Source organism: the organism of the source record quoted next (genome assembly GCF_019968985.1).
Source record: "MAG: Porospora cf. gigantea B chromosome Unknown PgB_NODE_746_length_11468_cov_119.911, whole genome shotgun sequence".
Classification (NCBI taxonomy): Eukaryota; Apicomplexa; class Conoidasida; order Eugregarinorida; family Porosporidae; genus Porospora; species Porospora cf. gigantea B.
The window spans coordinates 1-11,468 of record NW_027179242.1 but is presented as its reverse complement, the minus strand read 5'-3'; the positions used below and the strand labels follow the sequence as shown (position 1 = coordinate 11,468).

Genomic DNA, 11,468 nt, shown 5'->3' with positions numbered 1-11,468 from the left:
CCCCAACCCCACCACCCCCCCACCCCCCGCCCCCTCCTCTTTTTTTTTTGAAGCAGAAGACGTCATACGATATGTAGATCAGTCGCGTTGGCTCGGAGATGTGTATGTCAGAAAGCCCCTACACCCCCCTCAGACTGTAAACCCTTGGTCAACTGGGTGCAGCAGTCGCAATGCGATTCATGCCGGCAGGGATACCAGTGGTGGCCTTGTAACGAGAAAACCTCCTGCAGTGCAGGGTGTTTTGAGTCGGGGAACACCACAACCACTACGGCCTCCACGACGACCACTACCACTACGACTACCACGGCGACCAGTCCATCGGGCGTTTGCTTCTCAGGATGCCCCAACAACAGATGTGCCTCTGCTGGTAAATGGGAGATGATATGGTCTCCTGAGCATTCCACATGCTACTACTGGGATGGAACTACAACCATGTGGGACGTCCCTCCCGGGTTCAACAACTCCCAATGCTCTCCGACTTGTGTCTATTCGCCTTGTGTGACGCTTGGAGGTTGGGCCGAGTACTATCATGAGGACAAAGAGAGGTGCTACTACTACGATGGCTCGACTTCAGTGTGGGACATGCCGGCTGCCTTCTGGAACTAACTATTTGAGGTTGTGTTGATTACTATTTATTAAAGCAACATCTCCGTAAATATTGGATTGTTTAAAAAATGAATAACCCTTTTTAGAATGTAATTTGGATTAGATTCTAAATGGATGGTTATGTAATCAGCAAAAATGAATAAAGATAACCCGTTTCAGAATGTAGCAAATTCGATTAGGTTCCAAATAATACAGGCTGGATAGGTATGTCATCTCCCTCAGTTGCGCGCAGTGCACGTGATTCCAGCCGCTGCATGATGAGCTTCTGTTGTCCTGGAGCAAAGCTAATCCAAGCTCTCCTACACGCGTGGTGCCACTCCGCGGCTTCGGCCTCAGAGTCACAAACTACGACCACGGTAGGACAGTCCACGTCCTCACAGAAGGTGCAAGAGTCCATACGGCTCGAGCCGTCAGGTGACGGAACATACTCTGTCGGCAGCAGTGGGTTGGGGCCCTCGAACACGCTGACAGTGGCGCTCTCGACTGTTTAGAGAGAATACGGGAACTCACGTGTTATCCGGTTTATCCTCGACATCAGAATAGACCCCTGATGCAACGGAAGGTTGTTTTGTAGTTGAAAGGACCTCCAGAGGAGCTCTCCCCTCTCAATGTTGAAGTAGATCCAGACCCTGTCGAACTTTGAGCTCGCTGAGGGCATCTTACAGTAGATTCCCGTCTCGAGGTAGGCCAGCGTTCGCGAGTGGAAGTAACGCTGCTCCAGCACGAAGTCATGACAATTCAGACAGGGTGTCCTCTTGCAGAGGAGGCTTCTCAGACCGAAGCAAGCAAAACAAAAGTGCTGTCTGTGTCGCAACTGACACCGGCCCACCTTCATACACACTGGACACTGCCTGAATAAACATGTCTGACAGCCTGAACGGCTGCGACCGCAAGTCACACAGATATCGTCTGCGCCGGAAGACATCTGACGACCGAGATTCCTTAGGTGAGCCACGCCATAAGAGACTTGCTTGGCGAAGTCTACGAGCCCCGCTTTCACGGCGTTGCTGGTGATTTCGACATGCCGGCCGTCGCTGTCAACGAAGTGAGCGAACTGAGTCCATTGACGGTGCGTGAAGTCAATAAGGTCCATCAACAAACGACGATTTAACCTAATGGGAACAGGAGAACGGAAACCAGTTACAACCTCCCGGAAAGTTGACCTGGTCCTAGCACTGAAGTCTGCGAAAACTCTCCGCGACCAGAACCGGCTGATGAAGCAGCTGAACAAGTTCGAGCCGAAGCCCAAATTCGAGTTGGACACGGAGTCAGACATGACCAACCTTCGGGTAAAGAAGTACGAGAAGCTGCAAGCGTACGTTTGTTTTCGGTGTGATAGACCGCGGCAGACCATGGTTAAGGTGTTTTGGCAGACATCGCAGGGGTCGAAGACAATCTGCTTCACTTGCTACAAGAATCTGGAGGAATGCGATTTCGTCGATCATTCTCGAAGAGAGAACAACGCCTTCGCTAAGAGGAGGTTCTAACAAGCGGCAGAGCAATGTCGCAAAGTGAGGTGCGCTAATGAACATTGAATGTCATTATGTCATCTTCCTCCTCTCCTGGAAACTCTACCTCGGCCCCTTGGTATACCGCCAGCCACGCGTCGTGTGATTCCTGAATGCTGCTGGAGTAGGTGCCTGCTGAGTTCAGCACTGCAAGTACCGACTCGAACCTTTCTTCCCGTTGGCTATCAGACAACAGAGAGATTGCGGCGAGTTGCAAGATAGCGCTCTGGAAAACGTTGAGGCACTCTGTGACGCGGTCAATTGCTGAAAGGCCGACAGCAAGGTCGCCAGTGTCGGCGCTGATTCGCGAAGGCTTCAACAGCTCACGTGGTCTCCATGTGGGATTGCATGGCCTCTACGGCATCAGTGATGAGCTGCACCTGCTTCTGTGAGGCCTGATTGACACTGGCCGCTTCATCCAGTAGTTCTCTGAGTTCCTTTTCGATTTTGTAACTGGCCAGGACTGTGTCCAAGAGCTTTTTGTTGTCTTCCATGAGCATCTGAAGCTCATTCTCCACTATTCGTCCATCTCGATTGTGGATGTGTCGCCAATCCCGAATATCCAGCTGCACCATAATGCACACGAAAAACTGCATCGATAATAGCTGACTGTATGCCAAGTATTTGAGCGAGGCCCCAGCCGCCGTCACCGGTGTCACGTCCATTGACGTCTTCGAGGGGTTGTATGTGGGCACAACCTGCTGCTATGCTTATGTCAACCAGGAGTTTTTTCCCAGTTTTTCGATGCGGCTTCTTCTCGGCTCACTCGCAGTGCAAGTTCTCGGTCTGGAGTCTACAGTCGAAAAGAGGTTGCTGCCTTTGCATTCTATTACCACAGGATTCTATGACCAACAGTACTGGGAATGTGAGGGAGGGTGCATCTGGGGGTCGAGGGGACTCACACTATCAGACCCATCCAGTGCAGCGAGAGATGGTCACCTCAAGTCAAGACTACCAATCCTCACGGACACATTCGACGTCGTCATTGAGCTGAGCCGATCCACCTCACTGACTTCAGTGACACACGGTGCAAGCATATTTCTCACTGAGTGGAGGGACCCTGAACTGCAACCAGGCCGTGTTTTCGGGTCCAACGGCACCTTCAAGGGACTCGGGTTCTTCGCCGCCACCTTCGACAGGACCAGCAAGAGAAACCCCTCTCTATCAGGGCTTCTGCATATGGGGACTAAAACCTTAGATGGCCGCGGCAAGATTCCATCCGAAAAGGGCATCTATTGGACGCCTAGTCAGGGCGAGTATCGGTTGTTGCTTTCCGTTACGCCTGGTCAAGTCATAGGAAAGGTGTATCATCCGGAAAAAGCGGTGTACGCTGACGTTTTCAAGGCGGAAATGCCGGCCTACGACCCACAGGGGTATCGACTATCGCTGTTCGTTGGGTCAGATGAGGTTGGCGACGTCGACGAGATCGCGGTAAAGTCAATCACGGTGAACAACATTAACCTCGCTCTGCCTGGGGAGATGGCATCGGCCGAAGTCAAGCCTGTGGAATGTAAGAGAGACTTGGAAACGCAACGCAGACGTAAAAGAGGAGACGGCTGGGAGCGCAGACGCCTCCGCTATGGCTCAGGTGGTGGCGTCGCAGGTGATGTACGCGATTAAGGCCAAACATGACGAGGTTTTAAGTAACGTTCGACAATCCAATCAGCGACTAGTGGCTTTGGATGAGCGCTTGCAGACACTCGAAAGCGTCCTGACGCACCATGTACCTCAATCGATCGAACATGTGAAGACCGAGATCGACAGCGTTCGTCGCATCCTCGATTCGACCCACAGACAATTTTCCGGCATGAATGTCTCTATGAACAACGTTCAGGAGAAGCTAGCACTCACCAGCAAGAGCAAGCAAGAAGGGGTCATTCAAGCACTTTCTGACCACGTCGAGAGAGTGCAGTCGTCCATTATTGACAGCTCCAAGAGCACTTTCTACGCGACGCTCTTTGCTTGCGCAATGATAACGACTGGGCTTCTCCTGCTCTGGAGGCGTCTGACAAAGATTGAGAAGAAGCATTACCTTTAGTTTCGCTGCGGCATTATTATGTCTTAACGCACACAGTAAACCGAGCCAGTTTTTGTATCCTGTCGAATTATCTGTCATAGGATGATTCTTGTACGTATCACATCTGTGAGATCGAAGGACTTAATAATCCGATTTCTGCACCTTTAGTGTGCACTCGTCATTCGAGCAAGGGAGACTATCGAAAGCTCCCAAGTCGAAGACTCCAGTTATGTCAACCAAAAAGGTGACACGTAGCCCCCGTCTGGAAGATATCGTGGTACCAGCGGAGTCACATCTGGGTGTGTTAACGACGCGTTCGCCGGAAAATATTCCGTATTCGAAGGAAAGGATTCCGCAATGGACGCCACAGAGCGACATTAAGGTCGTGGATCGCAAAAAGCTGCGCCGCCGTAAGATTCCGCCGCCACCGAAGCAAGACCAATTGCATGAGCTGCTTGTCGACGAGAGAGTCCGTGTGAGAGGAGGCGAGGACCACGAAGTCCTATTCATCCCTAACGCTATTAATTTCTTTCTGGAGTCCGTTTTTCTGGGTGAAGCGGCGGGCAACCAGCTTAGTGAGCAAAGTTTTCTACAAATCTGTCGCAAGGCAAATCTGCTTAAGATGGACTCTCAGGTGGACGCGTTCAAGCATGTATTCCGCCTGCGGTCAAATCCTGACGGGAAGGCCGTGGGGTTTGGTGACTTCCTCAAGGTTCTGATTCGCCTGGCCAGGTACAAATTTCGTCGACTCTCTATAGGAAGAGAGGACGGTCTGAATTCTTTAGTACACCATTTAGCTCACCACTACCAGGTCCAGCTAGAATTCGCTCGACAATGTAGTGGTGGGGTGCAGGACGCGGCTACCCAAGCTGCCGATGTCGCTGCTGCGCCAAAGGAAACCCAGGAAAGGCCTACTCAGACGGAGCCCACCAAACCCATCAAGCACGTCAAGCACACCAAGCACGTCAAGCACACCAAGCAAGCCAAGCCCAGCGGAGTCTCCGACCAATCGAACGTCTCCAAAACCTCATTCTCGTCCAAGTCGTCTTCAATGCCTCCTTCCAAGGCCAAAGCGCCAAAACCGCCGCTCTCAGCAGGCTCCGAAGACGCACCCAAGACAATCAAAGAGGAAGCTACCCCTCAGGTGGCTACAGCGTCAGATGGTCCGACAGCTGACCTAAATCTGGCGCTGCCCACGCCAGACGAGATGATGGCATTCGACATTTTTGCCAAGCGGGCCAGAGGCCTGCCCCCAGTAATGGAGCTGGACGAGGTGGCTGACCTCTTAGACGAGGCCGGCATCCCAGAAGACGTACTGGAAGACCACCTCCTGCAAGTTATGCAGCGGGTGAGTTCCGATGTCATTGACTACTGGGGCTTCAAAGAGGTGCTCGCCCATTTGGGGCGTCTTGTGTACGGCACTTCTCCGACCGAGGGGCTTCGACATATGGTGCAACGTAACGTTATTCCCCTGTTTGAGCCGCCTGAGTATCAGGTGCTGTGTAAGGATGGTCGAGTTGCTGTTGATAAACAGCCTCCGTTCAAGATCGTGGCGCATTTTGCGGATTCCGATTCTCCCTCTGACACTGGGCCTCGCGAGTATGAGTCCCGACGGCTTCCCCTTCCGCCAGCGCGCGAACGAAGCGAGAGCCCTTTCTCGGGCACGAGTTCCACAGGAGAAGCAGAGTTCATGGCTGAAGGCTGGATGTATTTGGTGAGAGAAGGAGAGGGCCTCACCCCGAGGTTTGGGCAGTCTTACTAACAAAAGCTCGATCTCAAGTATTTTTATGAACAATAATTATAAGGAAAAGGAATTAATTATTTCTGTCCAAGAATAAAAACATTTATAGTTTTGTAAACAGAGGAAAATCTTTTCAAAAAGGAGTCATCCCCAAAACTACTTGAAAAGGAAAATAAGTGCGGGACCTCCGATGAGGATGATGAGAACGATAAGCGCCGTCAAACACCAGCACGTTCGCTTGTTGCTGGAGAGTTGATATCGCCGGGCCTTAACCAAGTCCCGTTCCGCCTTGTCGGTGTAATCCTTGGCCCCCTGGACAGAGTGTTGGATTTGGTCCAACAGCTCTCCCTGCGCATCGACTAGTGCAGCCAGGTCCACGAACATCTGATGCAACTCAGCAACTGAGTTCTCCAGCTTCATAACGTCACGGTACTTCTCGTGGATGTCAGCGAGGGCGTTGTGCAAGCTTTGACTGCCGCCCGTGACGCGAGAGCGAATGAGCGTCGCGGCGGCCGCCATGTTGCCGCCCTCAGTGATTTCTTGTAACTCGTCTGTCGTCACCTCGGGATGCACAAGACGGACCTGGCGCGCAACTTTGTTCTTCACCTCCTGCTTATAGACGCCCTGGGCGGTCTGGTACTCGATGATGACGTCTCTGAACCGCCTGGTCACCGCAGCGTGCAGATTCTCACGGATTCTGGCTTCAGATTTGGCTGGATGCTGTTGACTGAAAAGGTCGTTGTCCTTTTTGATGGCCTCCAGCAAGTTCTTCACCAGCATCACGTGTCTATTGGCGTCGTCTAGAATCTTGTTGGTGACTGTGGACACATCTTTGTCGCTTGTGGCCTCTGTGGATTGTCGAAGTTGCTGGCCTAATACAGCTAGATTCTCAGTGCACTTGACGATGTTGTTGATCCCATCCTTGATAGTACTTATTTGGTACAGATACTCAGCCATGAACTCCTCCTCATCTCCCTCGCGTGAGATTCCCAATTGCGCTTCTACATCAAAGTTTTCCTCTCGCTCATCCATCAGAATCCCTGAAACTCCAGGAAGCTGATCCACAAGAGTAGGATTCGCCACGTTGACTGCCTCCCGCAGAGCTGGGAGCCGATCGATGACCATTGTAAATGACTCAATTGGAGCAGCGCTGAGTCAGACAACTGTGGTTGCTAGAAATCGTTCAACAATGTCTTGGCGATCTTCTTAGGCTCTGATACGTGAAGGTGCCGTTTGAGAGCCCCTCAGAGAGCACTTGCTCGCCACAAAAATCGCCCTAATCCCAAATGCTGGACGACTTCGACTGCCCAAAATCCTTCGAAGACGTCTTAACTCGACGGATACCGCCCCACTATGGCAAACACTACGTAGACTACGCTCAGTGCAAGTACCTGATCTACAAATTAAAGAGAACTGAAACGCTGGGTCCAGTAGACCGGGAACGTGTTTTCCAGGAACGACTGAACGCCGAGACCGACAAAGTTAACAACTTTGCTCTCAAGTCTGCACATCAAATCTCATCTGGTCTAAAAACTGCAGCCAAGCACTTACGCGAGTTCAGCCACGACATCGAAGCCAAGCTGTTGCCAGGAGCCACAGGTGCGCTGTCCGCTTCAACTCGCGCGTTCTTCGAGAGAACCGAGCAACAGCTGGACGTTCAAAGCGCGGAGATCGTTCACCTCGACGGATTCATGAGGGTGAACGTGGAAATCGTAGATCGCCTAGGCCGAATCTACGACTCCGTACTAGGCACCAACCACCACCAGTGGCTGCTGCACTCTGTCCTGCGCGAGCCTTTCTGTGCGACGCGGGTGGATTCGCTACTGGTGCTCCTGTCCCTCGCTTGGGAGCGGTGGCGGGGCCTGCAGGCCGAGATAACGCGCCGAATCAAGGGGCAGATAGCCCAGACCGCTGACCGTGGCGTGTGGACACCGCCGGAAGCCTTTGTGAGATCCACAACAAAGTATTGGGTGCCGCCGGAGAGAGTAGTGCGGACGAAGGCGTTCATTTTGAAGCGAATGCCGTTTCTGGTGTTTGGTTACTCAACTGAGCAGCTAATGCCGCTGCTTGACCCGTTTGGAAGTCTTGAGCGGAGTGCTCACGACGTTGAGGCGGTGGTCTCGGACGGGCAAATGGTGTCATCTGTCTACTTTGACAACGAGCGAGCCACGAGTTACAGTAATCGGATTCGGAAGATGCAAGGAGCGCAACTTCTGCGGCTCCGGTGGTATGGTGAACACACTGGCGAGCTGGACAAGCCTATATTCGTGGAGAGAAAAACGCACCACGAGGGCTGGTCTGGCGAAACAAGCACTAAAGAGAGGTTCCAGCTCAAACACAAGGCTGTCGTGCCGTTTCTGGCTCAGGAGTTGAACCTTCCAACGGAAGCAGCCAAAATCAAGGTTGAGCGCAAACGACAGCACATGTTGACCCTGGCTACAGAGGTCTCCGAGGCTATCGAGTTTCTGGGTCTGGAGCCGATGCTTCGCACTTCCTACCTGCGTTCGGCTTTTCAGCTTGCTGACAATAACGAGGTGCGCTTCTCCTTGGACTCCAACCTGATCATGGTGAACGAGTTCAGGAGTGTTCCCGACAGGCCTCTGCAGTGGTGTCGAGTGGGAGAGGAAATTTTGGGTAAAGACGATGTTGTTCGATTTCCCTACGGTGTACTGGAGGTCAAACTGCAAGCTACGCAACCCGACTGGGTCTCAGCTCTGCTTGCGTGAGTTGCCAAACTCCTTCACACAGCGACGGCGGAGCTAGAATGGTGTACAAGTTCTCGAAGTTTCAGCATGGGATGGCCTTCTTACACAGAGAAAAGTTGACAAGTTGTCCACTGCCGCACTGGGTCGACTTCTTCGAGGAAAAGGGCTTCAAGAGGGGCATAGATGCTCCGCCTCGGCCAGAAGTCAGAACAAGGATGGGCTCCTCGCTCATGCTTCCCTCAGGCGTGGGCAGCGTCTGGCATCTGAGCAACATTCACACTCTCACTCAGAACTCTGTTGGCATTGAGCTCCCCACTGATGTGACTGTGAACCAGATCTTCGCCATGGCCGGTTCCCAACTGACTACAGGTCAGAAGACTCTGGAGTGGCTTCGCGCTTCCCGTGAACAGGCGTTGGGGATGCAAACGGTACGTAAACTGGACCCGAAAGCGTCCTTCGCTTGCGAGCGGAACCTCCTGCACTATCTGAACCTCTCGCTGTTCGTGAGCGCGCTGGCGTTCAGCTTACTGCATTTCGCGTTCGCTACTTTTGACAAGAAACCCGCCTGCCTGAGCCTTTTGCTCTTCGGAATTGTAGTGATGACGATGCTACTGGCTCTCAAGGAGTATATTCGTAGGGACGACGCACTGATAAAGTGGGTGATCAGGCACTCACACACAGTCGTTACGCCAAACAGCAGTCAACGACCACGCTGCACTCTTCTGTCTTGCCCATGTACTACTTCTGTCTGGTCAATGTTACACTTCTGGCGGCCCTAGTATCGGATGTGGTGAGTGCATTCGCCACGGGGCGTACGCCAGTAGTGATGAAGTTCAAGAAAAGCCTGCGAGGATTCTAGAGACCCGCTTGTTTGGCAGACCAGACTTCACTCCCATGCACAAACGTCAGCCGCTCCTGCCGACCATCAATCACAGGCGCCTGGCTGCGCCCAGCCTCCGTGACCTGGCCCACCCGACTCCCAGCGGTCGACTCCCTCATAAGCGTCTGTGCCTGCTCCACAGCAGACCTCTGAGGCTGATCGAAAGCCTCGCGTTTCAGGTAGCTCTCCTTCATCAAAGCAGAGACGCCTGGGCGGGCCCAACGAACCGACTTGAACGACAGTGCTACTTGGAGGCCGGCGACGTAGAGTTGCTGGCGTAGTCGCCTCAAATCAGCCCGGTGCTCCGCCGCTCGCTCCTCGGGCTCGTCCTCTAACTCTTCCAGCTGGTCTTCTCGAGCCTCTCCAACAATATCCTCCAGTACGCCACTTAGATCGTCTATCGCCTTGTTGAACGCGTAGCTGTCGTCTGTAAAAAGTTTGCCGACGTTCACAACTATGCTCAGCACCTGCACCTCATTCGATTGTTCACGAGTCAACCAGGGTTGTGGTTGGTCGGCGCAGTGTTCAGTGAGAGTGCCTATGATGCGAGCAAGGGCTGGCCGCCCGTCAGCGTGCTCAGTTGCCAACGTGCACGTGCACACGTACCTCAAGAACTCTAACACCTCAGCACCATTGGACCGTAGCGTGGCGGCTGTGGTAAGCCTCTCAAGAGAACAGAGCACCTTTACGTACTTAGTTGGCGTCTTCAGGGCGGTACGCATTATGGCGAGAGCCTCAATCACCGACCGCTGTTTCGGTTGGCCTGTCTTCTTCCGCTTCGCTTCCGGTTGCGGCAGGCACGCTGGGGCCACCCTAACTGCTGATGGCGGTTTAACTGCTGCCCATTCGTCGCATTTCTCGTCTAAAGCTCTCTCGCCCCGAGAGCGACCAACGAGCTGGCTCTCATCATGTCGCACCTGCCGCTCTCTGAGTCGTTGCTTCGCGCCCTCTGATCGCGAGGAATGCTGGGAGTGTTGTGGCAGCATCGAATATGCGCGATTTCCTAGTGTCTCTGACGAATTCATACTGCATCAAAAGCGCACGAGGTATCAGACAGCACCTCGTTGGATTAGACTTCTCTCTAGACTCACCTAATATCTCGAACTACGAACCCACTTCGCTTTTTCACTCATGGTACAATATTGTGATATTGCCGTGTTGCAGCTTCAGTAGATGACATCTATCGACATCGACGTGGACTCCATCATCGGCAAGCTCCTAGAGGTGCGCGGCTCTCGGCCAGGCAAGCCCGTGCAACTGAGCGAGCCTGAGGTGCGAGGTCTGTGTTTGCGTTCTCGAGACATATTCATGGCGCAACCGATCCTTCTAGAATTAGAGGCTCCTATCAAAATCTGTGGCGACATCCACGGACAATTCTACGACCTGCTCCGTCTCTTCGAATACGGCGGGTTCCCTCCGGAAGCAAACTATCTATTCTTGGGAGACTATGTCGACAGAGGCAAACAAAGCTTGGAGACCATCTGCCTGCTTCTAGCCTATAAGGTGAAGTACCCGGAGAACTTCTTCCTTCTGCGGGGGAACCACGAATGCGCCTCCATCAACAGGATTTATGGGTTCTACGACGAGTGCAAGCGCCGTTATAACATCAAGCTGTGGAAAACTTTCACTGACTGCTTCAACTGTCTTCCAGTAGCTGCAATTATCGACGAGAAGATATTCTGTATGCATGGAGGTCTGTCTCCGGAGTTACTCGCCATGGACAATATCAGACGCATAATCAGGCCTACCGACATCCCGGACACAGGCCTCCTAGTAGACCTTCTCTGGTCTGACCCTGAAAAGGAGATATCAGGATGGGGTGAGAACGACCGTGGCGTTTCGTTCACGTTTGGCGCTGACGTCGTGACCAAATTCCTTCAGAAGCACGACTTGGATCTCATATGCCGGGCCCACCAGGTCATTGAGGACGGTTACGAGTTCTTCGCGAAGCGTCAGCTCGTCACTCTCTTTAGCGCTCCCAACTACTGTGGGGAATTCGACAATGCTGGGG

At 52.9% G+C, this 11,468-nt stretch overlaps 9 protein-coding genes across 13 annotated transcripts; 5 read left to right on the top strand and 4 right to left on the bottom strand.

Annotated features, from left to right (window-relative positions):
- Positions 1 to 781: 781 nt before the first annotated feature.
- On the bottom strand, positions 782 to 1,699 carry KVP17_002094 (uncharacterized protein; the record flags this gene model as incomplete). Of its 2 annotated transcripts, XM_068518058.1 has the most annotated exons (3): positions 782 to 1,089; positions 1,117 to 1,405; positions 1,436 to 1,441. In XM_068518058.1, the coding sequence occupies 3 exons, from the start codon at positions 1,439 to 1,441 to the stop codon at positions 782 to 784; spliced, it is 603 nt and encodes a 200-aa protein (XP_068371998.1). The 2 variants fall into 2 exon arrangements, with proteins under 2 accessions (XP_068371998.1, XP_068371997.1); XM_068518057.1 differs by lacking the exon at positions 782 to 1,089 and having other exon boundaries at positions 1,094 to 1,699.
- Positions 1,700 to 1,721: 22 nt separating this feature from the next.
- Positions 1,722 to 2,093, top strand: KVP17_002099 (uncharacterized protein; the record flags this gene model as incomplete). Its single annotated transcript, XM_068518064.1, has 1 exon — positions 1,722 to 2,093. The coding sequence occupies one exon, from the start codon at positions 1,722 to 1,724 to the stop codon at positions 2,091 to 2,093; it is 372 nt and encodes a 123-aa protein (XP_068372004.1).
- A 34-nt stretch (positions 2,094 to 2,127) lies between these two features.
- Positions 2,128 to 2,710, bottom strand: KVP17_002101 (uncharacterized protein; the record flags this gene model as incomplete). 2 transcript variants are annotated; one of them, XM_068518067.1, is made up of 2 exons in its annotated part: positions 2,128 to 2,413; positions 2,442 to 2,689. In XM_068518067.1, the coding sequence occupies 2 exons, from the start codon at positions 2,687 to 2,689 to the stop codon at positions 2,128 to 2,130; spliced, it is 534 nt and encodes a 177-aa protein (XP_068372007.1). The 2 variants fall into 2 exon arrangements, with proteins under 2 accessions (XP_068372007.1, XP_068372006.1); XM_068518066.1 differs by lacking the exon at positions 2,128 to 2,413 and having other exon boundaries at positions 2,438 to 2,710.
- Positions 2,711 to 2,858: 148 nt separating this feature from the next.
- On the top strand, positions 2,859 to 4,152 carry KVP17_002096 (uncharacterized protein; the record flags this gene model as incomplete). The annotated part of the gene is made up of 2 exons (XM_068518060.1): positions 2,859 to 3,624; positions 3,653 to 4,152. 2 exons carry the CDS (start codon positions 2,859 to 2,861, stop codon positions 4,150 to 4,152), a joined length of 1,266 nt encoding a protein of 421 aa, XP_068372000.1.
- A 208-nt stretch (positions 4,153 to 4,360) lies between these two features.
- On the top strand, positions 4,361 to 5,893 carry KVP17_002097 (uncharacterized protein; the record flags this gene model as incomplete). Its single annotated transcript, XM_068518061.1, has 1 exon — positions 4,361 to 5,893. One exon carries the CDS (start codon positions 4,361 to 4,363, stop codon positions 5,891 to 5,893), a length of 1,533 nt encoding a protein of 510 aa, XP_068372001.1.
- Positions 5,894 to 6,028: 135 nt separating this feature from the next.
- KVP17_002095 (uncharacterized protein) lies at positions 6,029 to 6,997 on the bottom strand (the record flags this gene model as incomplete). The annotated part of the gene is made up of 1 exon (XM_068518059.1): positions 6,029 to 6,997. One exon carries the CDS (start codon positions 6,995 to 6,997, stop codon positions 6,029 to 6,031), a length of 969 nt encoding a protein of 322 aa, XP_068371999.1.
- Positions 6,998 to 7,158: 161 nt separating this feature from the next.
- KVP17_002093 (uncharacterized protein) lies at positions 7,159 to 9,401 on the top strand (the record flags this gene model as incomplete). Of its 2 annotated transcripts, XM_068518053.1 has the most annotated exons (4): positions 7,159 to 8,594; positions 8,621 to 9,232; positions 9,259 to 9,367; positions 9,399 to 9,401. In XM_068518053.1, the coding sequence occupies 4 exons, from the start codon at positions 7,159 to 7,161 to the stop codon at positions 9,399 to 9,401; spliced, it is 2,160 nt and encodes a 719-aa protein (XP_068371996.1). The 2 variants fall into 2 exon arrangements, with proteins under 2 accessions (XP_068371996.1, XP_068371995.1); XM_068518052.1 differs by lacking the exons at positions 8,621 to 9,232; positions 9,259 to 9,367; positions 9,399 to 9,401 and having other exon boundaries at positions 7,159 to 8,598.
- A 31-nt stretch (positions 9,402 to 9,432) lies between these two features.
- KVP17_002100 (uncharacterized protein) lies at positions 9,433 to 10,443 on the bottom strand (the record flags this gene model as incomplete). The annotated part of the gene is made up of 1 exon (XM_068518065.1): positions 9,433 to 10,443. One exon carries the CDS (start codon positions 10,441 to 10,443, stop codon positions 9,433 to 9,435), a length of 1,011 nt encoding a protein of 336 aa, XP_068372005.1.
- A 187-nt stretch (positions 10,444 to 10,630) lies between these two features.
- Positions 10,631 to 11,468, top strand: KVP17_002098 (uncharacterized protein; the record flags this gene model as incomplete). Of its 2 annotated transcripts, none has more annotated exons than XM_068518063.1 (1): positions 10,631 to 11,468. In XM_068518063.1, a coding segment is annotated over one exon (838 nt), but the record flags the coding sequence as incomplete, so codon positions are not given. The 2 variants fall into 2 exon arrangements, with proteins under 2 accessions (XP_068372003.1, XP_068372002.1); XM_068518062.1 differs by having other exon boundaries at positions 10,631 to 11,444.